At 38.4% G+C, this 26,958-nt stretch overlaps 2 protein-coding genes and 1 pseudogene across 2 annotated transcripts in view; 2 read left to right on the plus strand and 1 right to left on the minus strand.

The window, feature by feature from the left end:
* The window catches only part of Serac1 (serine active site containing 1), a 94,649-nt gene extending 69,974 nt beyond the window's left edge, over positions 1 to 24,675 (minus strand). The window contains exon 1 of the mRNA XM_013151084.3: positions 24,658 to 24,675. The gene's annotated coding sequence lies outside the window, so the exon portion shown is untranslated. The remainder of the gene's footprint in view (positions 1 to 24,657) is intronic.
* LOC100716448 (proteasome assembly chaperone 1-like) lies at positions 126 to 9,737 on the plus strand (annotated as a pseudogene).
* On the plus strand, positions 11,993 to 26,646 carry LOC134472168 (uncharacterized). Its single transcript, XM_063233340.1, has 3 exons — positions 11,993 to 12,125; positions 23,357 to 24,092; positions 24,611 to 26,646. Exons 1-3 carry the CDS (start codon positions 11,993 to 11,995, stop codon positions 24,801 to 24,803), a joined length of 1,062 nt encoding a protein of 353 aa, XP_063089410.1. The 3' UTR covers positions 24,804 to 26,646.
* Positions 26,647 to 26,958: the final 312 nt, after the last annotated feature.

Here is a 26,958-nt window from a genome sequence, read left to right on the forward strand (position 1 = left end):
TGGACTAATCCAGTATCACACACTTATGATCCAGCCACCTCCCAAAAGCCTCATGTATGATCACATGAGGCTTCTGGAGGACATCTAGATGTAAGCCACAGCACTGATTAAGTGTTGTCAGAATAATGGTATTAAAAGCATACAGTAAGTTGGGTGTGGTGGTGCACGCCTGTAATCCCAGCATTCAGGAGGCTTCAGCCTGGAGGATCAGCAGGAAGATCATTGTGAGTTCAAGACTAGCCTGGGCCAGAAAGTGAGCTCATGGCCAACCTGAACTGCTAGTGAGACCCTGTCTCGAAAAAAAAAAAAAGAAAAAAAAAGGGACCAAAAAAAAAAAAGAGTAAAACAGGGAATTATATAAAAAATTCATTTCTGAAAGAAAAATGATTTTTGAGGGTCTCGCTATGTAGTTCAGGCCAGTTTTGAAGTAACTGTACCCAGACTGGCCTCAAACTCCGCAATCTTCCTGCCTCAGCCTCCCAAGTGCTGGGATTATAGACATATGCCACCATGCTGGGCTTAAATAATGTTTCACAAACTAATTTGTTCTCTATGAGAGTCCCTATTAAATTTAAGAAAAGTATGAACAAATTGAAACAGTCAACCTTATGGGGAGCAGTATATTAGGTTAAAATATATTGCACACAGCTCTGTGATTGGTCAGAGGCAAAGACAGTAACACATAGGGACTCTGCTTCCCCTCCTGAAGATAGCACTGTTGTGATAGGTTGCTGGTGGAAATTTTCCATCAATAAAAAAAGAACTTTGATGATATGTGAAAATCGTATCAAACTTAGCTTACCTGCTTCATTTTGGTATGTGTAATCAAAGTATCCTTGTGATATTTTAATTCACTTAAACATGCATTACTGAATCTGGAAATTTTTACAGACAAGTGAATTTATCATGATTCCCACACATATAAATTCAGTTTTGATTTCCACATAGTAATGCAGAATCTTCATAGGTTACTAATACATTTGTTACTACAACTTGCTAAACTGAAGATATGTTTCTTCAGAACTTCCAGCTGTACTAAAGTCTTACTGAATCTTTTACTTCAGTCATGGCTAAGTCAATTTTTAATATGCCTCACACATTTGTTACCTACTACCTTATATTGAACATGAACTGAAGGAAAACTTTTCTTAGAATCTAAGGGTTAAGATATGGAGAAAACTATTGAACAAGAATTGTAAAGAGTGTTGAGTGACATCAGAGGATCAGGGGATGCAGCATTAGCTGGTGCAGAAGAGGGTGGCATAGCTTTTTCAAAGACAAAAAACATGTCTGGAAGTTTCTCTGCTGGAAAAATGGCCCTGCTCCCTATTTATAATTGCTGTAGGAAATAATGCAGTAGCATTTTGCTGTTTTTTGGGGCGCATTCAGTAGTCTGGGAACAAGTTGGTTGTGCTAAACTAATGAGTGGTGTAGAAAAACGGACGCTCTACACATCCTCCCAGAGGCTCACCACGTGTATTATCATCTCAAGTCAAACCCTGCGACTGTCCTCTGTCAGTGAAATTGTTATGTTACTGAAAATCAGCAGTATCAATGGCTAGAAAACGTTTTCAGCTCCTGGTCCAAAGAACATGCAGGTATCTGTTCTCACATGTTAACATGTCACCAACTATAAAACCTCCAAATCTACTGGCAGCTTGTCTTCTCTTTTTCTGAAAGCCTTGAAAACACAGAACTTCAAAGATCCTGCATGTTGCTCTTGTTAGAACATCTGAATATCATATACAACCTTCCTGCATGAGTGCTGAGTTACTGTCAGGTGTGGCAGTTCCCAGCAATCCTGTGCTACACCAACATGATGATGCTAGACCTCCTGATGGCAAAGGCGTTTAGGCCCATACTTTCTTCCAGAAGCCTGAAAGGGCTGGCTAAGAACATTCCCCAGAGCACAGAGATTCTGAAGAAACTGATAACAAATTCAACTCAGAGTAACATACATAATAAGCTGGAGGATCGTCCTCTGACGTCTGCCAGCCTCTCTACTGCTAAGGGGTACAGCAAATACTGCTCTGTAGGTTACTTTAGGAGGCTCTACGTTGAGGGTGATAAACTTCAAAAAAAATTTTTTAGTGTTGAGTGAAGAAAATTATTTTATTAGCTATTGTTAGTTAAGAATTGTGTGCAGGCACATGTTATATATTCTTCAGATGCTATTAAGAAGGATCAGACCCATGCCACTGGAAGGCCACTTTTAGCAACTTAGCTCAAATATTTGAAATTTGATTGGCATGGTGTGGTAGATTAACTAATGATCAACTTGTAACACCCAGCTGAACTGAATCAGCATGGTGCTGGGTGTGGAAGACCCACTTGAGGACTGGTCAGCAGCATAAAAAGAACTAGGGATGATGGTATGCTATTGATTTTTCTACAGAAGCCTGTTATGCTGGCTTTCCTGATAAGAACTTGGCTGTCAAAACTGCCTCAACGAAAGTGAAGATAGAATTTCAGACCTCAAAGACTAGATTGCAGCTAGTGAACAGGAAAGGAAAGATCTTCTTAAAAAAACAAGGAATCAGGAAATAACAATTCAACAGCTGCAAGAGGATGCAAAGAAAAACAACATAAGACTAATAGGGATAAATGAAAAAGAAGGGAACAACACAAATGATATCAAAAGGCTATTCACAGAAGTCATAGCTGAAAATTTCCCAAACATGAGAATGGAAACTGACATTAGTGTTAGTGGATATAGAACTCCAAATAGCCATAACCAAAATAAAACTACACCCAGACATATAGTAATCACCAACCCAGAAACCCAACATAGGAATAGAAAAGCTGTCAGAGAGAAAAGACAGATCACCTATAAAGGAAAGCCTATCAGAATTACAGCAGACTCCTCAGAGTGAAGCAGACTTCTGGAGTGAAGTATTTCAGATCCTGAAGAAAAATGATTTTTAACCTAGGCTGATGTACCTTGCAAAACTGTCCTTCAAAATGGATGGAGAAATAAGATACTTCCCCATGACAAAGAACAGCTGAAGAATTTCATGAACACCAAGGCAACCCTGCAAAGAATACTGAAAGACAGTCTAGATACATATAGGAAAAAACCACTTAGCACGGTACACAAACAGAAAGGAAAGATAAAGATGCAACAGCAGAAAGATAATATGTTAACAATAAGCCATTATATAACAGTTATAACCATCAATGTGAATGGTCTCAATTCACCAATTAAAAGAAACACACTGGCAGAATGGATCAAGAAACAACATCCAACCATATGCTGTCTGCAAGAAACCTATCTAACTCAAAAGGAAACTCACAGACTGAAAGTCAAAGGATGGAAAACAATACTTCAGGCAACAGGAACTGAAAAAAAAAGTGGGGGTAGCTATTTTGTTTGCAGATAATGTGAACTTCAAACCAAGAATGATCCTAAGAGATAAAGAAGGTCACTACATACCAGTTATGGGAAAACTTAAAGAGGAAAAGATAACTATCTTAAATATATATGCGCCAAATTCCAGAGCACCCAGCTATACAAAGCAAGTGTTAGTAGAAGTGAAAAATCAAATTAGCAATAACACAATTATAATAGGAGACCTTAACTCACCACTGACACCAAAGGCCAGATCAGCCAGACAGAAAATCAGCAAAGAAATAACAGAACTGAATCACACCTGTGAACAAATGGACTTGATACAGACTTGATACAGAGTGTTCCATCCAATAACATCAAAATATACATTCTCAGCAGCACATGGGATATTCTCTGAAATAGACCATATATTAGCTCATAGAACATATTTACATCAATGCAAAAGAATTGAAATTATCCCATGCATGTTATCAGATCATAGTGCCATGAAACTATAAATTAATGATAAACTGCAAAAACCCAAAAAACATGTGGAAATTGAATAATACACTTTTGAGCAATCAGTGGGTCACAGAGGAAATTAAAGAAGAAATTAAACAATACATACAAGCAAACAAAAATACAAATAAAACTTACCAGAATCTGTGGGATGCAATGAAAGCAGTCCCCAGAGGAAAATTTATTGCACTCAGTTCTCACATCAGGAAAATAGAATGAATACAAATAAACAACCTGTTGCTACACCTCAGACATCTAGAAAAAGAACAAGTCAAGCTGAAAGCCAAAAGAAGGGAGGAAATTATAAAAATCAGAGCAGAAGTTAATACATAGAGATTAAGAAAACAATCCAAAAATCTAATGAATCAAAGAGTTGGTTCTTTGAAAGAATAAATAAAATTGATAAGCCCCTAACCAGCCTTATTAAAAAGAGGGAAGAAATAACTCAAATTCATGTAATAAGAAATAAAAAAGGCAAAATCACTACAAACTCTGTGGAGATACAGAAGATCATCAACACCTATTTCAAAAACCTCTACTTTCATAGGTTTGATAACACAGAAGAAATGGACAGATTCCTAGAAATATATGAAGTACCAAAGCTGGGTCAAGAAGATGTAAAACTGCTGAATAACCCAATCTCTTAATGAAATTGAATATGTAATTAAGTCCTTACCTACAAAGAAGAGCCCAGGCCCAGATGGATTCACTGCGGAATTCTACAAGAAATACAAAGAAGACTTAATGCTGACACTCCTTAAACTCTTCAATGAAATCGAAAGGGCAGCAACTTTCTAAGTCATTCCTGGAAGCAAATACTACTCTAGTACCAAAACCTGAGAAAGACCCAACTAAAAAAGAGAAATACAGGCCAATCTCCCTAATGAACACAGATGCAAAAATCCTCAATAAAATATTGGCAAACAGTATGCAGCAAATCATCAAGATTATACACCATGATCAAGTGGGATTCATCCCAGGCATTCAGGGATGGTTCAACATACATAAGTCAATAAATGTAATCCATCATATCAATAAAGCCTAAAGGAAGAATCACATGATCATCTCTATAGATGCAGAAAAAGCTTTTGATAAGGTCCAACACTCATTCATGATAAGAAACTTACAGAAAATTGGAATAGATGGTCTTTACCTCAATATGATAAAGGCCGTGTATGACAAACGTACAGCCACCATCATATTAAATGGCCAAAAATTGAAGGCCTTCACCTTAAAGTCAGGCACATGACAACGATGTCCCTTATCACTGCTCCTATTTAACATAGTACTGGAAATACTAGCCAGAGCAATTAGACAAGAGAGAGAAATAAAAGGAGTAAAGTTAGGAAAAGAGGAAGTTAAACTATCATTATTTGCAGATAACATGATACTCTACATAGAAGACCCTCAAAACTCCATTGAAAGACTCCTACATATAATAAATAAATTCAGCAATGTAGCTGGATACAAAGTCAATACTCAAAAATCAATAGCATTTCTATACACTAACAACAAAGTCACTGAGAAATAAATAAAAGAATCCACACCCTTCACACTAACATCCAAAAAAAATGAAATTCTTAGGAATTAATCTTACAAAAGTAGTAAATATCTATACAGCAAAAATTATAATACCCTGAAAAAAAGAAATTGAAGAGCATCTCAGAAAATGGAAAGACATCCCGTGCTCATGGATAGGAAGAATAAATATCATAAAAATGGCCATTATCCCGAAACTGTTATACAGATGCAATGCAATCCCAATGAAAATACCATCGACATACCTCATAGATCTAGAGAAATCAATCCTAAAATTCATCTGGAACCAGAAGAGACCTAGAATAGCAAAAGCAATTCTAAGCAGCAAAGGAAAGGCAGGCGGCATCACAATCCCTGACTTGAAGTTATACTACAAAGCAAGTGTAATAAAATCAACAAGGTACTGGAATCAAAATACAGCTGAAGGGGCTGGTGATTTAGCTCAGTGGCATAAGCACCCGCCTTGCAAGCAGGCAGTCGTGAGTTCGATCTCTGGTACCGATAAAAGCGAAAAAAACCAAAACAAAACAAAACAAAAAAAATACAGCTGAAGATCAATGGAATAGATTAGAAGATACAACCACAACTACCAACACACTCAACTACCTTATCTTTGATAAAGGGGCCAAACATGTTCCCCGGAAGAATGATAGTCTCTTTAATAAGTGTGCTGGAAAAACTCACTCTCCACATGCCAAAAACTAAAACTAGACCCATGCTTATCACCATATACTAAACTAAAATGTAAATGGATCAAAGATCTGAATATTAAAACAGAAACACTAAATCTGTTGGAAGATAAATTAGGTAAAAATCTTGAAGACTAGGGGCAGGTAAAGAGTTCATGAGCAGGAATCAAACTGCACGGGAAATACTTTCCAGAATCAATAGCTGGGATCATGCCTTATTAAAAAGTTTCTGCATGTCAAAAGAAATCTCCAGCATAGTGAAAAGAAGACCCACAAACTGGGAAAAAAATCTTAGAGAACTGTCCCTCAGACAAAGGACTTATGTCTAAAACACATAAAGAATTTTTAAAAATCAGACCCCCAAAATTCAGACCCAATCCAAAAATGGGCATCTGTGATGAATACACAGTTCTAGATGAAGAAATACAAGTGGCAAATACATACATGAAAACATCATCATTAGTCATTAGAGAAATGCAAATTAAAACCACACTGAGATTCCATCTCACTCCTGAAAGAATGGCCAAGATCAAGAAAACCACCAACAACAAATGCTGGAGAGGCTGTGGGGAAAAAGGAACTCTCCTGCACTTTTGGTGGGAGTATAGACTGGTACAATCATTGTGGAAGGCAGTCTGGAGATTTCTCAAAAATCTGGGATTGGAAGTCCCATTTGTTCCAGCTATCCCACTTCTAGGCATATTCCCAGAAGAACTGAAGACATCATACCACAGTGATATATGTGCACCCATGTTTATAGCAGCACAATTTGTAATAGCCAGATCTTGGAAATAACCTAAGTATCCATCAACTGAGGAATGGATAAAAAAAGTTGTGATATTTTTATATAATGGAATACTACTCAGCTATAAAGAATGATCACATTGAGATATTTATAAATAAATGGGTGCAGCTTGAGACCATACTCACAAGTGAAATAAGTCAAACTCATATGTATAAATACCAGTCTCCCTAGTGTAAGAAATGATAATACATAAAAGTATGTGGTAATCATGATTCCCCATTATATTGCTTTGAAGCCTTATAATGGCTTCATTCATTAATTGGAATGGTTTTATTCTGGGGTATTTGATTTTACTGTCTGTGAGGGCATGAACAGCTATTTTGAAGAAAACAAGACATTATAATAGCTACTGCTGATTTAATATCTTATTTTGAAGTCCCATCAAGCTTTTGTTCTTCAGTCTCCATCGGTCTTATCATGTTTTGTCTTATTGGATTTTATTATATGTGATGGTACAAACAAAAATTTTTATAGACAAGGAGATAATATAAAAACCATTGTTTGTTTTCTGTTAGTTGGTTCTGAATATCCTGTAATACTTTCCTTCTCTTGAATGGTTTTACAGTGTCTTAATATATTTGATGTTATAGTATACAAAGTTATACTCAAATATTTCAAGGAAAGATACAATATGGTAATTACTGTTATGTCAGGTTATCTTGTAGTGAAACACTATGTTGCTTAAATTGTTCTGATCTGTGTTGTTGTGTTATGTCCTCTTTTATCTCAATCTCCTTTATTTTTTTTAATTAAGGGAAAAAATAAATTAAAAATAGCAGGATATATTATAGCAACCATTTTGATTTCCTATTAACTTGATTTGAAGCCCTGTATTGCTATCACCATCTTGTTTTGACTGATTTTACTCTATTCTGTTTTGTTTGATAGTATCAAGTTTGAGGGTATAGGCAACTACTTTGAAGACAATAAGATTCACTATGATGCCCATTCTGGTTTGAATATTATCTTCTTTTGAAGCCCTGTAATGTCTCCAGTGTTTCGGTTTTATTGGTTTTTTTCTGTACTGTTTTGTTCAATTTTATTATAACTGATGATTTAGGCAATTCTTTTTAGGATAGCAAGAGGCATTATGGCAACCATTGTTGATCACCTTGTATTCTGTTTTTACATCATGTACTATGTCCAACCTTTTGTTTTGACTGACTCTGTTTTGTTCTGTCACATTTGGTTTTATTATCTTCAAAAAAAAAGTAATAAGAACTGTGGGAATAATAAAACACAAAATGTGTAATTGTTATTGTAAAAAAGAGAGGAAAGAAAGTGCTCTAAAGGATATAACTTCATGTATATTTAAGTGTGTAAGATAGATAACCATACTACTAAGTTTTTGTTGGATTGTTGAACAGAACTGTTTGCAGTCTCACTGTTTGAATGTCCACTTTGTATGCTTTAATTTTGTAACTTGAACAACTATTTCTAAGATGACAATATGTAATCTGTTAACTAGTGATTTCTTACTGTTTATTTTTTTGAAATTCTGTATTACTTGTATCCTTTTTCTGTTTTGTTTTTTCTCTTTAAATAAAATTTAAAAAGCATAGAGTACAAGGGAGCTCTCTGAATAGGTGGTGTTATTTCTTCTTGTAGGTGGTGTTTATACACACATATATGTTTGTGAAAATCATTCAACAGAACACTTAAATTTTATTCACTTTATGCTAATTATACCTCAATAATAGTAAAACAAAAACTACTCTTAAAAACAACTTTTATATAATTGACTCTTTTTTTAGTATGTGTTTATAGTACATAATGTACATTTATAGTATATTTATCAAAAGGGAGTTTGTACATACACATAAAACATATTAATTCTTTTTTCCCTTCCCTTCCTACCCTTCCCTGTTCCCTCCAACTTTTGTCCTCTGCACAATTTTCAAAAGCTCTATTTCTATTTTTTCCTTCAGTTCCCTCTTTTTATCACTGTAGCTTTATAATATAACTTGACATTCAGAATTATTGTGCATCCTCCTTTGCATTTGTTGTCCAGGATTGCTTTTGCTACTTTGGATTCTGCTTGTTCCATATTAGTTTTAGGGTTGTTTTCCTAGTTCTGGGGGAATGTTATTAGTATTTTTATTGCAATTGCATGAAATCTATGTATCACTTTGGAATTATGGCTATTTTGACAATATCAATTCTACCTACCCAGGAGCACTGCCTTTTTTCCATTTTCTGATGTCATCTTCAGTCTCACTTTTCAGAGTTGGTGTAGTTTTTGTTGTAGATATTTTTCATTTCCTTGATTAGGTTAATTCCTAAATATTTAAAATTTGGGGTCTTGGGGTATAGATAATCATGTCATATATACATACACACATATATATTATACATATTTACATATATTATATATACATATATAATGTAAATGTATGTTTAATTTCTTTCTCTTTCCTGATTGCTCTGGCTAATGTTTCAAGTACTATATCGTATAGAATGTTGGTAGTGAACATCTTTGTCTTGCTCCTGATTTTAGAAGGAAAACTTTCAGCTTTGTCTCATTCAATATGATGTTGGTGGTAGCTTGATCATACATATATTTATTAGGTTAAAATAGGCTCTTTTATACTTATTATAGTCAGGGATTTATCATGAATGGGTGTTAGACTGTCAAAGAATTTTTTCTGCATCTATTGAGATGATCATGTGATTTTTAGTCTTCTTCTGTTTATGTGATATATTGTATTTATTGATCTGCACATGTTGAACCACCTTGGCATTCTTGGGATGAATCTTACTGGTTGGGATATATGATCTTTCTAATGATTCATTGTATTGTTTGCCAGTGTCTTGTTGAGTGTTTCTGTGTGTATATTCTTTCATTAAAGAGACTGGCCTGTATTCTTTTCAGTTGGGTCCTTGTCTGGTTTTGTGATCAGGTAATACTATTTTTCACAAATGGTTTTGGAAGAATTTTTTTCCTTTCAATTTCATTAAGTAGTTTGAAGAGTATTAGTGTTACATCTTCCCTGAAGTTCTCATAGAATTCTGTTGTGAATCCATCATATCCAGGGCTTTTCTTAGTTGGTAATTTTTTTTTATTACTGCCTCAATTTCATTGCCTGTTGTTAGATTATCTGGTGTTTTTATGTCTTCTTGATTCAGTTTTAATAAATGACATGTATCTACAAATCTATCCATTCTTAATTTCATTGATTGCCTCAATTTCATTAATTTATGTTCTGATCCTTATAATAATCTTCCTTATACTAGTTTTAAATTTTGATTGTTTTTGTTTTTTAGGATCTTGAGGTACATCATTAGGTTATTTATTTGCACTTGCTCTGTTTTTCCAATTTAGACATTCACAGCTATAAACTTCTCTTAAGACTTCATGTTATCCCATAGGTTGTGGTATGTTGTGCTGGCATTATCATTTGATTACAGGAACAAATTTGATCCTTGATTTGTTCTGTGACCACTTATTATTCAAGAATGTATTGATTGATTTCCATGTGTTTGAATAATTTCTTTTGCCATTGATTTCTTGTTTCATTGCACTGTGATCTGATAATATGCATGAGGCTAATTTGATCTTTCATATTTATTTAAGCATGCTTTACGGGCTAGTATGTAGTCTATTTTGGAGAAAGTTCCATGTGTTTCTGAGAAGAATGTATATTCTATTATTGGGTAGAACATTCTGTAACATTTATTAAATCAATTTTATGAAGTGTGACTCAACTCTGATATTTCTTTGTTGATTTTTTTGTCCAGTTAATCTCTTTGTGATAATAGGATATCGAGGTCCCCCACTATAATTGTGCTGATGTTTACTTGGTCATTTATATCCAGTAGCATTTGCTTTATGAAGTAAAATATGCCAGTGTTTGGAGCATATATATTTATGATTGTTATCTATTCCTGTTGCATTTTGCTGTTAGCTAATATGCAATGACCTTCTTTGCCTCTTCTGATAAGTTTTGACTTAAAGTCCACTTTGTCTGAAAATAGGATAGCTATTCCTGCTTATTTGGGGAGCCCTGTTGCATGGAATATTGTTTTCCATCTTTTGATTTTTAATCTTTGATTTTCTTTTTGTATTAAATGTGTTTCGTATATAACACACCACTGGGTTTTGTTTTTTAATTCAATCTGCCAATTTGTCTTTTGATTAGGGAACTGAGACCATTCACATTGAGAGCTATTACTAAAATATATCGACTTATTCATGTCATTGTATTATTTTCTTGGTGGTGATCTCCCCAACCACATCCTTTTTTCCCCTTCTATCAAACTGATTGTGCTACCTAGTAAGGTTCATTCTGTGAGACTTTTTGGGATTGTTCTAGTCTTTGCTTCTAGTCTTTGCTTCACTAAATTGCTTCAAGTTTAGCAATTTAGTGAAGCCAGGGATGTAACTCAGTGTGAAAGCCTTGATATCTATCTTCAGTATGAGAGAAAGACAGACTCTCAAGGGTCTGGAATCACCCTTCCTGGGCTCAAATACTAATCTGTCATTTACTGCATGACATTGGGCAAGTTCATATAATTTCTCTATCTCAGTTTCCCATCTATGAAATAAAGATGATAATAGTACCTTCCTTCATGTAATTTCTGTGAGATTTAAATGAAGTTTAATCCTTAGAATGGTGCTCGTTATGATTTAAAAATGTGTGCCCCCTCAACAAAGCCTCAAGTATTGTGGGCTTGATCCCCAGTGCAGCTATATTCAGAGGTGAAATGATAGAGGAGATCATAATTTAATGGCATTATTGAGAAGGATGGGAACAGGAAGTAGGGCCAAATTGAAGGGCATGGTTTATAAGGTGTGCTCTTGTGGATTATACCTGGTCCTGAATCTTTGCTTTCTGGCTTTTGCTGTTTCCCTTTCTCTCTGCTTCCTAGTTGCCATGAGGTTAGCAGCTTTCCTCCCCTACTCTTTTCTGCTTCTTGTAGTCAGAGGATTGCAAGGAAAACAGTTATAGTATTTATAGTATTATTTATAATACTATAGTATAATACTAATTTATATTATTTATAATTTATAGTATTATTTATAATGGTCACTCAAGGAGTCAAATACAAAGAAAGTTCAGGAAATCTGTCCACACACCAAGGAATCCAGCTAAGGGACTGGATCCCACAGCAATGTCCTACATGAGTCAAGATGAAGACCTAGGGCCCATGGCAATGCCTCCCATGAGTCCCAACTGGAGGCCTAGAGGTCACAACAATGATGCATGCAAGTCTGTTTCATGGATCTGGTTGGGAAGGTCCCAAGGTCAGTGGTGGAAGCTAGAATGTCTTTTCCAGCGGGATGAAGGATCTGTGCCAGTAGGCTGAGGGTTCTGCACTAGAGCCAGGAAGCAGTGCTCAAAATTAGAACCAGAGCTCCTCCAAAAAGTGTCACAGCCATCCTCAGTGACAATGATGTCCTGAGCTCCTCTGATGATGAGAACAGCCACATTCATACCAGGAAGCCAGAATGACAAACTTCTGGATATTTAACAGCACATCATCTTCCCCTTTAGAGACAGGAAGCGTGCTCAAAGTAAGGGCCAGAACTCCCCCAAAGTTAACTGTAGCCATTTTCAGTGACAACAAGGTCCTGAGCTCCTCTGATGATGAGAACAGCCAAGTTCATATCAAGGAAGAAGTTCAACAGACTCCTCCAAGAGAGCCCATGACAACAGGAGAACCAACAGCACCAAACAACAACAACCACTCTTCCTCTCCAGGTCTCCTTTTTATGTTTTATGTAACAATGCTCAGATGGGCCATCTACACTCAGCATGATGCTAATTCAGTTCAGCTGGTTTGTAAGTTCACCATCAATTTTCAATCTACCACACTGTTATAATATTTCTGCCTTAGAGCCAGCAAACTGTGGTTGAAACCTGTGAAATTGAACCAAATAAAACTTCCCTCCTTTAAATTATTTGAGGTTTTTTTCACAGTAATATAATGTGATAATTTGCTGTTGTGTCAACTGAGGAAGAAATGCATAGTTTGGTTGTGACTGAATTGACTTACTGAATATGAAACATCGACTCATCAACAGTGTGAATGGTACCACCAATAGACTTGTAGGGAGTTAGAAACTAGGAAATTACAATATACTCTTTTGCCAAATATAACTCTTTTCCAAAAGGAAGAGAAAAAGGAAGGCTTGCTTCTATTTCTTTGGAGGGTCTCCAGTCTTCATTTTACCTTAGCTATCCACCTCTTAGCTTCCAACACAGACCCTTCAGCCTTCTAGTGAAGATCTTTTACCCTTCCATTGCAGACACAGGTGCTACAGTAACTGCCAGGCCAGGCTTTCTACCTTTAACTGTATCATTCGAATCTGCAGCAGACAGACAACCCTTTTGACTCTTGCACACCTGACTGCAAGTGGCATTGTAAGGAATGTTTATTACATCTGTTTCTCCAGTGACCACTGACTGATACGTGGAAAGCTGACTAACATAGCACTAGGCAGGTAATAAGCTATATTTTAACATTAACGAAAATCTCAGTGAACAGATCCTTATGGAAGTTTGAAAAATTGGCACTTAGGCAGCAAAGTTTAAAAGTTGAGGTTTAAATGTTTATTTAGAGCTAAGGTCTCTAAATAAAGGCTAGGGGGTATAGCTTAGCATGTAGCAGATCCTGGGTTCAGTTCCTTCTAAAAGGGGGAAAAAATCAGTGCTTAATGTGAAATCTTTTCCCTGCCATGGAGAAAGAATTTGTGGATCATATATTAAAATTTTAATCTTGGGCTAGAAGTATAGCTAGTGGTAGACTACTTGCCTAGCATGTGAGAGGTCTTGGGTTCAATCATCAGCACTATAAAACAATAAATAAAAATAAAAAGTTGAATCTTAAATCGAGGTATAGTGGTAAACAACTGTAGTCCTAGCTACTTGAGAGAATCACTTGAACCCCTGAGCTCGAGATCAATAAGAACTTGATTTGTTTTTGAATCTTGATCTAGTCTGATTCATGGTATTGAAGAAACACCCTAAGATTCTTCCTTGGGGAAACCCAAACCTTCCATACCCTAGAATTTGTCCTTACTTTGCTCCCTGTATCATCTCTTAGGAGGCTGTATCTTGTAGTGAATGAATTTACTTTGGATCTCAGACTTAATTTCTACTAAGGAAATAATGTATTTACTTTTTTTGCCATTATATTACAGAAGAGTATATTTTCTTAGTTTCTAAACCTCTATATTTGGGATTACAAAATTATATTTATCTATTTTCCTCCTTTGTGTTCAACTGTGTACAAGAATTTGCAAAAATTTTCTTGGTCTCAGACTTCACATTTGCTCTATGTTTTCACATTCCCTATACTATGGCTATTATAAAACAAAACAAAACAATTCATAAACAATGCATGAGTACGTTTTTTAAAAAATTTTGTCTTGGGGATCAAACCCAGGGGCAATCTACCATTGAGCTATATCCCCAGTCTTTTTTATTATAAGATGGAAAGTTACTAAATTGCCCAATGTGACATTAAACTTGTAATCTTCCTGCCTGTGTCCTGGCTAGCTGGGATTACAGGGATGTACCACCACTCCTAGCAAAAGGCATTTTAAAATTACTTAAACATCACAGGAAAAAGATTTAGTATTTTAGACTAAAATCGGTACTTTCCAAACCAACATCAATATCCTAACATGTGAACTATATATAATACGTAGTTTTTCCCTAGAGCTCATTACATAGTGCTAGTATTATGGTCTTTTACATTTTTGACATTTATTCCATAGTTGCCCTTGAAGAACTTCATTTAAAATCAAGCCAAAAAAAGGAGACTATCTCACTAATTTCAGGTTGCTAGGCAACTATTCTACTACATCTCTTCTATTGCTTACGAGGTGTGGAAAGGGTGGCAAAATATATTTGATTTTTATGTACCATATAAATGATTTTTTTCTAAAACAATCATTTCTAAGAAAACTATTTAATTTATAGGATTTATATTATTTCTCCAAGCCAGGTTACTATTTTTTACTTTAGCCTTATTAAGATAAATAAAATTAATAATTTAGAATTTTAGTTTAGAGAAATGTCAGTGTATACCTTCATCCTAAATGAAGTTTGTCTTAAAACTACATATCAAAGACAAATATTTTTCTTTTTACCTCCCTAATTGGTATTCATATTTGACACTTTTGTGACATTTTGACACATTTCATAAGTTCAGAGCTGCCAGCCCAGAGCCTCAGAACCAGATTATTTCCACTAGGGAAACTTGCCTATAATTATATATATTCAGTTTACGAACATTGCTTTAATATGTGATCAGAAAACCACTTATAGATATATACTTTTCAACTCATATGTTTACTTCTTAAAACAATAAATTTAAACTAAGGATCTGGCAGAAGCCATGCTGGGACTAGGAGGAGTACAACAAGAAATCAGTTTGCCCTTGCTGTAAGCCATGCAAACCATGTAGGGCCCAGGAAGACAGAAGCCAGTTCTTCCCATAAGCCACACAAACAGTACAGGGCCCAGGAAGAGAGAAGCCAGTTTGCCCTTCCTGGCAGCGGGCTGAGAGTCAAGAACTGCCCTCTGCACCCCATAAATAACCAGCTGATCCAGAGGACAGGGTGAGTTGATAGCAACAGAGGTACAAAAACAACTAAAGGCTTATATGTTTGATTGACTTTGCAGGTCTAAGGCCAGTAGTCTGAGCATCTATTAGGAAGATAATAGTTTGTAATATACCAAATATGAGGAATTTCCTTCTGTTTTGTTTGAAATCCAATATTGTCCTCTCTGTTTTGTTTTGATTTATTGTTTTGTTTTATTTAATATTCTGTTTTGATTGGTTTTATTCTGTTTTGTTTTATTTGATTTTACTATGTCTGATGATATGGACAACTATTGTGAAGGTAACAAGATATATTATGGTAGCCGTTGTTGATTTCCTATTATCCTGTTTGGAAGTTCTGTACCACTTTCACTGTTTTGTTTTTATTGGCCTTATTCTATTTTTGTTATGTTTTATGCTCTTTAAAATAAAAAAATTAAACTAAAAATATGGCTGATAGTGTGGCTCAGTGGTAGATCTGGTGTGTAGCATTTGAAAGACCCTTGGTTCGATTTCCAGGACTACATAAATATATACATACACATACTTATCAACAATGCTCATTATTTTAAGCAGCTAAAGATAAAATTCTTAACTAGTATATAGTCACTTAATTTAAAAGATCAAAGAAGATAAGGCAAAACTCATCTAATCACTTTCTAACCACTTTTCTAAGCTTTATCACATCTCACACTCCTGCCAAATAGTTGCCTGGTGTATTCTTTAATACTCCAGGGAAATTCAGTACTTGGCAAAGTAGTTTTATTTACTTCTTTTTTTTAACATAAAATATGTAAATACTGGTTAAGATGTAGAATCATTCCTACAAATGTTGAGTGTTATTTTATTCCAAAGTATTATAGCTTTCATATGAACACCTAATTTTCCTGCTTATCCACTGATTTTGCTTATGTATCCATTCAGTTATCCATTGTACACCTAATTTTTTTTAACTCAGAATCAAACCCAACTTTGTATTTGCCAGGCAGGCATCATGCCACTGAGCTACATCCCTAGCCCTGCACATCTAATTGACATCTGGCACCAGGATGAGACTACAATAATGAAACTGAGACTTGCTCTTCTTTTTCCTAAAGCTCAAACTTTTTCTTAAGAAGTTTGCTTAAAGCATCAGTGATTCAAAATAGATTAGCATTTATTAATGCTAGCATTACTTTGAAGTTTTTAGGGGTTTGACAAAATAAAGTTTATTTCATACTCCTTTAACAGTGCTAGGTAGGTCTTCTTTGCTGGTGGTCAGTGCTCATTACAAGGGATACTGCAACCCAGGCCTTTTCCATCTAGTGGCTTTATTTCCTGGGGCTGCTAGTTCTTTGCATCTAGCTGGACAAGAGGGGAAGAGAGTATGGAGGTGCACACTCATTTCTTAACTGCCTTGGCTAGAAGCCAGATACAGTTGAGCACATCACCTCCTCAGACATTCCACGGGAAAACTTCAGTTACAGAGCCCCACCTGGGTGGAGGATCTGTCATATGGAAAAGCTTATGGAGAGGTTTGGCCATCTCTGCTACAATATCCAAGGCTTTTGCATAACTTTTTCAGCTCTGAGTAAGGTTATTTCAGTTTCAGTCAGTCATTGCTGGGATTGCTCATTTCTGCCTGACACTTACACATACTTGCTTTAAGTCTTCAGAGATTCCCTTCCTCTATCTACATTTTATATAAAAATAGTTGTAGAGTGTCTAATAATTGATTCTTTGCAGTAATGCCTAATTATATAGATATAACTTGATTGTGTTTATTCAACCTATTGGCAAACATCACTTTCAAGTCTGAAGTTTGCAGTTACAAAATGTAAGCTTTTAGACTCATTTTGATGTTATGTGCATTCCAGGAGCCTTGAGGCAGAAAGAGCACGTTTGAGCTTAACCTGGGAAACTTAGTGAGATCGTGTCTTAAAATTAAGAATAAAAATGGCTGGGGATATAGTTCAGTGTAAAAAGACCCATATCAGAAAAATAGATAAGTACAAAAATAAGATTTTTTTAGAGCATTAAACTGAAAATGGTTAGCATTTTCATAAAACAATTTCTAAAAATAGAACTTAAAATGATTTAAACACAGAGACTTAAATGGAAGGCTTTTTTTTCCCCTAAGTGTATGTGAGTTCTATTGCATTTTCATGGCTTTTTAAAAAATGAGTACTCATGAGCTCTGTTAACTTCATGAATGACATATCACAGTTTATTCTGTGTCGCTTTTAAAGTTTTGTCTTAGGGCAATGATAGCGAACTTTTTAGAGCTCTCAATGATAATAATAGCTGGCTGAAGCACATATGCCATAGGTTTGCCTCCACTGTCCTAGGGTTTCAGTATCTTTATCTGGCAAATAGTAGTGATATAGGGGAATGAAACTCTCAACCTACTATGTTCCGTACAAGTTCATGTTCTCTAAAATTGAAGAATGAATTTTAGGAACAATGGAGGTTAAGAATAGAACATATTTATTGAGAGAAAGAAAGCTTCTGTCTGAGAGAGACAAAAGGGGTCCTGAGCAGGTTGCAAAGACCGTTTTTTAAATGGACTTCTATAGGGTAAAAATCATTGGGTCAGACAGGTTTAAGGTGGGGAAACTAGGAACTCACAAGGTTGACAGGCATAAGGCATAACCTTATAACTAAGGTTAATAATAAGATTAACTGTTTAGGTAAAACTCAGGGACAAATGGGAAAGTGAGTCACACAGAAAGTGGGCATTGTTAGAGAGCATTGACTCTTCCCTAGCAGGTTAGGATGGTGACTTCTGGCTTCCTCGGGGTGATAGGGAACTATTTAGACTATCAGTCCTTAGGATGTGGATGCATTTGTTTGATTTTTTGTCTTGAGGCCAGGCCCATAGCAGGAGATATCTGTCTCCCCCACAGTTGCAAAGTATCTGGGCTTCTGCACTGGTTCCTTTGAGGACCTAGCCCTGTCTCTCTGCCTATGGTATTTTTAACTAACTCAGCTGCCTGTAACAGTAGCACTAATCCACAAAGACCTGCAAACACAAAGGGTTGTAAAGGTCATTGAAGTCCTCAGAGCTACATGTAAATTGAAACAGCTGGGAAGATTTTGTAAGCAGTCAAACCTAAATCGCAATTTGTCATCTCAGAGAAAAAGATGTTTCAAAGTAGTGAAAGTGTGTACAGTATTTCCAAAGGTCGGTGACACAGGCCACTGTCTTTTCTCTGCCCCACCTCATTCACTGTGTGGCCACAAGATGGCAGCAGCAGCTCCAGGCACAGCATCCTCTCTCTGAAAGAGCAACTCTAGACTTTCTTGTAATTTCTTCCCTTTAGAAGTTTAAAAATTACCCAGCAAGCATTTTTTTTTTTTTTTTCCTGTACCGGGGGTCGAACTCACAGCCTCTTGCTTCCAGGCAAATGCTTATTCTGCTGAGCTAAATCTCCAGGTCCAGCAAGCATTTTTAAAAGGTGGATTACGTCTGGCTATATTTACCAATTAAAAAAGAAAAAATTAATGTATATTTTTTTCTCATGCTGGGGACTGAACCCAGGTCTTCATGCATGACAAGTAAGTACTACACCACTGAGCCCCAGCCCCAAGGCTTAAAATATTTATTAATTCACTTAAAATAATAATAAGACACTTATTTTTAATATACATCACACATTTTAATTTTACAACCATATTTTCTAGAACAAAAAAATGAGGAAGAAGATTGCTATTGTTTTTACATTTTCTTTTTTTGTGGTACTGGGGATTAAATGCAGGACCTTCACATTGAGCCACATCCCCAGCTCTTTGTATTTTTTTTTTTTTTTTTTTTTTTTTTTTTTTGGTATTTATTTAGTTCTGAGATAAGATCTCACAATGCAGTTAAGGCTATATGTGAACTTACTCTATAGTCCAGGCTGGCTCAAACTCATGGCAATCCTCCTGCCTCAGCCTCCCAAGTGTGGAGATTATCGGTGAGACACTATGTTCAGCTTAGTTTTAATTTTGAGACAGGATCTCACTAAGTTAACTAAATTGAACAGGAAAGGGTCTAATGCTTCACATTGTTACGTATTTCTTTATTTTGGCATAATAAAGGAGAAATGATTTCTCATTTCTTCTTATTCAATCTGTTGGGTGTAGAACGGCCTCTAAGTCCTTTCATCCATGAAAAATGCAAATGATATGTCTTAGTCACCTTCTTTGTCATTGGGACACAACACCTAACATCTATAACTAAAGGAGGAGAGGTACATTTTGATTCACAGTTTGTTGAGATTTCATAATTAGCTGAGTCTGTAGTCAGCTGGCTCCAAAGCAGGACACATATGACAGAGGCTCATGTAAGATGTTCATGGTATGGTAGACATGAAGCAGAGAGAGAGAGGAGGGAGAAATCAGGGAGGGAGATACACCATGCCAGGCTGAGGCTCAGTGACCAGCCTCATTGCCCCAGACCCCGTCTCCTAATAGCAAGTCAGCTATAAGACTCCATAATCTAATCATCTCCAAAAAAACCCCTATGAAGCTTTGGAGAAACATCTACACATAAACTATAACGTTCCACCCCTAATCTCCAAAAGACTCGTGCACATTCCTTTGTGTGAAATGCATTTAGTCCATCTCTGAGAGTTGCCAAAGTCCTAACGTTTGAACATTGCTGAAAAGTTCAAGTCTAAGGTCTGAGATTTAAGGTAAACTCTTAACTGTGAGCCTCTGTAAAAGTCAAAAAGAAAATCAAATGTTGCTAATATACAATGGCACAGGATAAACAGCCCCATTACAAAAGGGAGGAATGGGGATAATAAACAATGATACTAAAGCAAGGCCAAAGCATGGTAGGGCAAACATTAAACCCTGCAGCTCCATATGCTATATGTCGTGCAGAGAACAAGTAGAATCAGGACAAAATAACATTATTTTTATAATGGTCACCGGGAGTTAACACAAAAAAATGCAGGAAATCAATCTGCAACACCAAAGATATAGAATATTTAGTCAAGGGCCTAAATCCCACAGCAGCATCCCACATGAATCCAGATAAAAACCCAGAGCTCAGGACAATGCCTCCCACCAGTCCAACTGGAGGTCCAGAGCCCACAAGAAGGACTCACGCCAGTCTCTTTTATGGATCTGTGCCAGGAAGACCTAAGGGTCAGCGGTGGAAACCATAAAGTCCATGCCAGTGGGGTGAAGGAGCTGTGCTGGTGGGATAAGAGTTCTACATTGTAGTTAAGAAGTCATACAACAAAGACCAGGGCTGTCCTGAAAGGCACCACAACCATCCTCAGCGACATGGAGGCCCAGAGCTCCTCCAACGACAAGCAGAGTCGGGTATGTGCCAGGAAGCAGCATAACAAGTTCATCCTGGAGACCAAGAGGCACACGTCTTCCCCTCCAGAGATAGGAAGCAATGCTCGATGTGAGGAGCAGAGCTTCTCCAGGAGAACCAACAGCTCAGACAGCAACTCGTAGGAGAACCCACAATGCCTCAATGCATTAATGCATTAATACCTAAATGTCTCAACCCTCCACACCTCCCTAATTATTCTGGCAACTTTCCTCAGGTGGAGCATCTTTGCTCAATTCCATGCTGATGTAATCCAGCTGGCATTGACCACCAGTTCTTAATCCATAACACTATACCAGGTGTTATGGTTTGTGTCTAGATGTTCCCCCAAAGCTCATACAGTCATGGGGGTGGGCTTTTCAGACGTGGCTGAATCTAGAGTGCAATTGGTGGTGCAATGTTGAGATTAAAGGTGTGGGAGTGGGGATGGATGATTGCTGGATCAGTCCACTGATTGGATTGGCACTGCCCCAATCCCAGTAGACTGTATATAAGGGACAGAAAGGGATTTGTCTCCTCCACAGTTGTTGCTTTGCTACTTTCTGCCCATAATAAACTGCCAAACTTCTCTACCTTGGAACCAGCCAATTATGGACTGAAACCTCTATGAACTGTGAGTTAAATAAACCTTTCCTCCTTTTGTGTGTCAGGTATTTTGTCTCAGCAATGAGAAAAGTAAGACACTGGGGAAAGTTGTACTGAAGAGATGTGAACTACAATGGGTATGGGCAGCCCTGTCCTTATAGAACTGCCTATAGTTATAACCCCTCATGCCTTCTCTTTTGGGCTGATTTTTACTAAGTCCTTGCATCTTTTCTCATTATGTTCCAAATTCCTGGCTTATTCAACTTTCTGGAGTTACCACTGCATTTTCAGCTTCATGCATTTTTTTTTTTTTTAAGGGGCACTGTTCCTGGCTTCCCAGTCCTTCTTCTGAAATGTGTGAAATCCTTCCTGACCCCACAACTCTGGCATTCTGTATGCAGCACCACATGAATTTGACACCAAGGTCTCTTGCCAGATGGAGCAGTACCAAGCTCCCTTGAATTGGGGCTCCAAAGGCCTCTGAGTATTTGAGCCTTGTGAACTGAATCTTGGGGAATAAATGCTTCTAGGCTGCCATTCTTTGGAACAGGTTGCCCTGGGGTTCTCTTTTCAAATCAAGGTCTTTAGCTTTTGCAAATTTATGCCTTATAAGGCTGGGCATCTTGCTGGTTCCTGTGATGCCTCAAATTTTTAAATAAGAGGCAAATCTTTTCATTTCATAGAAAGATATTTAAAAATTTCATTGTAGAATGTGGATTCACAACAGATTTGACAGATTACTCTGACTCCAAGTTAGAGGTCTTAAACAAACCATTTTCCTTTTAAAATACAGAGGAAAAGAGATCTCTGAGGGGCAAGGGACAAGGTGAGGGGTAGAAGGCTGGTTCTGAGAACAGAAAGAATAGTAAAAGTAAATATATGGAAAACTGTGTCAGGAGAGTAGTTTCAAGGTTAGTACATTTGCAGACAAATACCAACAGTCTTGGTGGTATTAAAACATTTCTTTTATGTTACGTAAATTGTATTTATAGGCTCAAGTAAGTTCTTTAACTTCATAGTTTTTATTTTTCATCATTTTACTCTTTAAGGCTTGACAGCCAGAGTCAAAATTTGCCCGAGGTCCTTGATTATTGATCCCAGTTTGTGTGTGTGTGTGTGTGTGTGTGTGTGTGTGAGAGAGAGAGAGAGAGAGAGAAAGAGAGAGCCAGAGACAAAGACAGGCTTTTAAAACTGTTATACATATTTTATAGTAATCCTGTTTAGAAATAAGTTTTGAATGCAAGGGACATATTCTATTTTTTCTTTGATTTCCCCATTTAGGACACTAACCTGAACCATGATACTCATTATATTGAGTTAAAGAGGTTAATGATATAATGTATTCCAGACCTAAATGGTGTTTTATTTCTTAAAGTTTTCAAAATTAAGCTTAGGTGTGCTGTCATGAAATAATGCTGATATTAGTATTTTTATTAAATGTTTTACATAAGCCAAATATTTTTAAAAATCCTATACTCCCCCCCCCCATATCATTTTAAAATTGCTTTTCTTTTGGTACTGGGAATCAAACTCAGGACCTCATGCTTGCCAGGCAGTTGCTGTGATGCTGAGCTGTATCTCTGGCCACTAAAACTGCCTTAAAAAAAAAAAAAATCTAGGTAGCACGTGTCAACATCCACAGGTGCGGAATTTTATAATTTAACGGATTCTTAGACCAACTCCTTTTTCTTTCTGAGCAAATTTACACAAGCATCATGCATTCTTAATCCTGAAATTAAGTCAAGGCTTTTGCAGATAAGGCAAAACAGAAAATAACACTGAGTACTTACTCGCAGAGTGGCTACTATTAACTATGCCTCAAATCAAGAAAAAAATGCTTGTATTATTTTTAGTTTTAAATACACATGTACGAATAGTCCGACAATCTGCAACACTATTTCTTTGTAATGATAGGAAATGAAAGAGATGACTAAAGTTTCCGTTCTTAGCAGAACATGGTGGTGGGATTCTAGCTCTTGTTAAAACGACGCTATCTGCTCATTTCTTCGTAAGATACTCTATATGAGATCACCACCACCAAACACTTCAAAGACTGTTTTCATGGGGACCCACGCTGGTCCACAGCATTGGCAAATCTGTTCTCTCTCGCAGGTCACAACTGAAGACACGACGTGATGTCCACTTCCGGCTCAAACTGAGTGCGTGGACCACAAACGAGTCCAGGGTGAGGGTTTCTCAAACGAGCGCGGTCCTCCGAGGCCGTCCTCACCCCGGCCAGGCTGCGTGCAGCCGCGGTCTGGCAGGCAACGGCTGCGGGAGGCGCGCGCGCGCGGGCGTGCGTGCCTGTGCGCGCGCGTGTGAGCAGCAAGGCGGGAGGCGGCGCAGCGCCTCCCGTGGGGCCCGTGGGGGCGGCCTCCGGGTGGGGGAGGGGCTCCGCTGGGCAGCCGCCCCCGTGCCCGTGGCCCGCGAGGTGATCTCGGCGTGGTGTGGGGGCAGCAGCGAGAGCGGGAGCCGGCACCCGGCGCGCGGGGCGGAGCAGCGGCCACGAGCCCGGCAGCGCCAGCGGCCGACGCGCTGGTCTGGGCAGGCCGGCGGGGAGGCGCCGCTCGCTGCGCCGGGTCACGTGGCGCGGTCACGTGGCGCGCAGCCGGACCGGCGCGGCGGCGGCCGAGGGAGGCGGAGACTTGCCAGAGACGCGGGGGGGAGGCGGCGGCGGCGGCGGCGGCGGCGGCGCGGGGCTGCTGGAGGCGGAGGCGGAGAGGCGCGGAGAGCTGCGGGGCCGCCGCCACGGCCGCTCGGGAGGTGAGGCGGCGCGGGGACCGTTGTCACGGCCGCGGCGGCCCGGAGCGCCCTCCGAGTCCCCGCCAGCGTCTCGCGGCGGGTCCTCGTGCCGGCGCCGGCGGGCGTGGTGGGCGCGGCGGGCGGCGCCGGGCTCGGCCGCGGCGTGCAGGGGCGCAGTGGGCCGCTGTGGGGGCGCCTCGCGAGGGCGCGGCGCGGGGACGACGACCGACCCGAGCGGGGCGTCTGTTGCTGCTGCTTTGCCTTCCAGCCTTTGTTTCAGCGTGTGAGGAAATGGGGCGAAAGAGGAGCTCGGGATGTGTGTGTGTGTGCGTGCGTGCTCGTGTGTAAATCAGGAGGCGTTTGGCTTGGAGCCACCCGCCCGCCTTAATTGTGGAGCGGTTTCGCGGGGCAGAGCGGGCTGTGCTTCCCCCGGCCTCCCCCGTCGCGGTGAAGTGGCTTCCCCACCCGACTTTGCCCACCTTCTTGTCCTCAGTCCGGACTCCCACCCTCCTTTCCCTTCCTGTCCGCCCCACCTTCAGTGAAGCCCCGCGAGCGAGCAGCGTGTCTGCAAAAGCGGCCCAGTCACCTGTCGTGGCAGCTGCATGGAAATCCCGGCGCTTCTGCTGTCTGGAGTCTGTGCTGTTTCCTCTGGCAAATCACGGAGATTCCGCTGCCAGTACCACCCCTTCCTCTGCCCTGCGCCTCAAAACCCAGTGCATGATGCTGACGTGAAGTTTGACCCGCTTGGGGCATGTAGCATGAAAGAGGCTACTTTCTGTTAGGACACTACTTCAAGGTTGGGGAGGTGAGAGTGATCTACCTTTGTGGAACAAATGAGGGTGACACCAACCCTCACTGGGGTTGATGTTATTTAAAGGCCTATTTTTAGTCTTCTTACCTACAGATCTGCCCAGATGATCAGGAAGTCTTGTAATACTACTTCTCCTAGGGATAATCAGTTCCCTTGGACAGGGAACTGTTTTCTGGGTTGTCTACTTTTATTTTGCAGTAGTTGTAAAATAAAACTTATGGAAAGCAGTGAGTCCTTTTTCATAGACAGATTTTAGCACAGGGGGACTTATTTCTGGGGTTTTAAAGAATATAAAAACCCGTTCCAGGATTCCTTTTGTACCTGTTCTGTGTCTGAGGTTTTGACCATTTCACAGTTGGAGTTTAGTTTTTGCAGGCAAACCCACAGGGAATGGTGTGGTCCTGGCGGATTCTCTGCCAGGCAGCGTATGGAAGGCTTGCCTGGGGTTGGAGAGTGGGTTGGGTGTGCAGTGGCAGTGCACCTTGCACATAGCCACACTGCAATCCAGAGGGAGTCGTGCTGAGACTGCTGCCCCTCATATGGGACAGTTGGAGCTGATCTCAGCATTGTGCAGTGATAGACATATTCCGAATGGGAGATTCACATGTTTCTTGCTTTTTCATGATAGTTTATTATATTGGAAATGACTATATGAATACATTATGAATATTCTAATCTAGTGTTCGGTTCCTCAATTTAAAACAAGGAAAGGTGCATGAAAATTATTAGAGAATGAATATTTAAAAATTTATAAGTGCTGTGTTTTAGTAAGGGTTTTGCAAGTAGCGGTTTTTTCACATGTTGGAGGTGGTGTTGACCTCTAGATTTACAAGCATGTAGTACTGAGCTGGAGGGGAAAAAAAAATTTTTTTTTAACAGACTGGAACTTTCAAATACGGAGGGTGTAGAAAGCTATGATTACTCATGTGCCTGAAAAATGTATTTACTGTATATTTTAAAATAATGACCTCTTCATTTGGAAAGGATATGTATCATACTGAATTTTCTAGTTTTCAAATGTAGCCATAAGAATAACAGTTTGGCTAGTCATACTGATTTTTTACTAAAACTGAATGTAATTTTTTTTTAACCATTGACTCGATGGGTGGTACAGAAAGCCTATTTTAGATTGAATCATCCATAGTTCATGCAGAGATCCCAAGTATTGGAAGAATAGTAGAGACAGTAACCTTACTTCAGGCCAAATTTTAAAAGTTTTATAGGGCAGACTGTGAAGACTAGGTTTTCAGTTTGGGTTTGTTGCAGGTAGAGTATTTGGATTCAGGGAGATTTATTGATTGCCTACAGTAGGCTTGAGTAAGCTGGTGGCAGTGTGTCTTCATGTGTTCCACGGCACTTACATTACTACAGATTCTCCTATTTTCTTCTGAGGTGGCAAGATGATAGGACACAGAATGTGCCTTTGTAAGATGCAGTGAAAAATTGGGTGAAGCTTCAAACCTGAAATGCTATGATTTGATTACTGTATTGGTTCTTGTTTAGGATTCTGTAAAGATTTTTCAGTATTACTAAACCTTGCAGAAATTATTCGCTTTCCCTATGACACTGCATGGACTATATAATTAAAATGTCCAGTTTGTTTTAGTTTGGCTGGGATAATGTTAATTTAGTTACTAAATGTTAATGTACTAAATTTTCTGTGGTAAAATACACATAACATAAAATTTGCTGTTTTAACCTTTTAAAAAAGTATACCGTTTAGTGGTATTAATAAACAGCCATTACCACCATGTATGTCCAAAACTTTTTTCATTTACTCAGACTGAAGCACTGCCCAGTAACTCTCCATTCTTCTCTTCTTCCACGCTCTATTTACTATTTACTGCCCATTTATTTATTATGAATTTAACAATTCTGTGTGCCTCATACAATTTATTTTTATTTTATTTCAAAGGGCAAAAAAAGCACAGAAAAATCAAAAGGCAATCAAACAAACAAACAGCAACAATGAAAACCAAACAACAGTATTAACCACAACAGCAGCAGCAACAACGAAACAAATTCTGCGGGATTTCAAAACAAGATGATAGGAATTTAATCATGGTTGTTACATCG

The sequence above is a fragment of the Cavia porcellus genome, unplaced genomic scaffold, assembly GCF_034190915.1.
Source record: "Cavia porcellus strain 051 isolate PalLab524CR breed Dunkin Hartley unplaced genomic scaffold, mCavPor4.1 scaffold_22, whole genome shotgun sequence".
Lineage (NCBI taxonomy): Eukaryota > Metazoa > Chordata > Mammalia > Rodentia > Caviidae > Cavia > Cavia porcellus.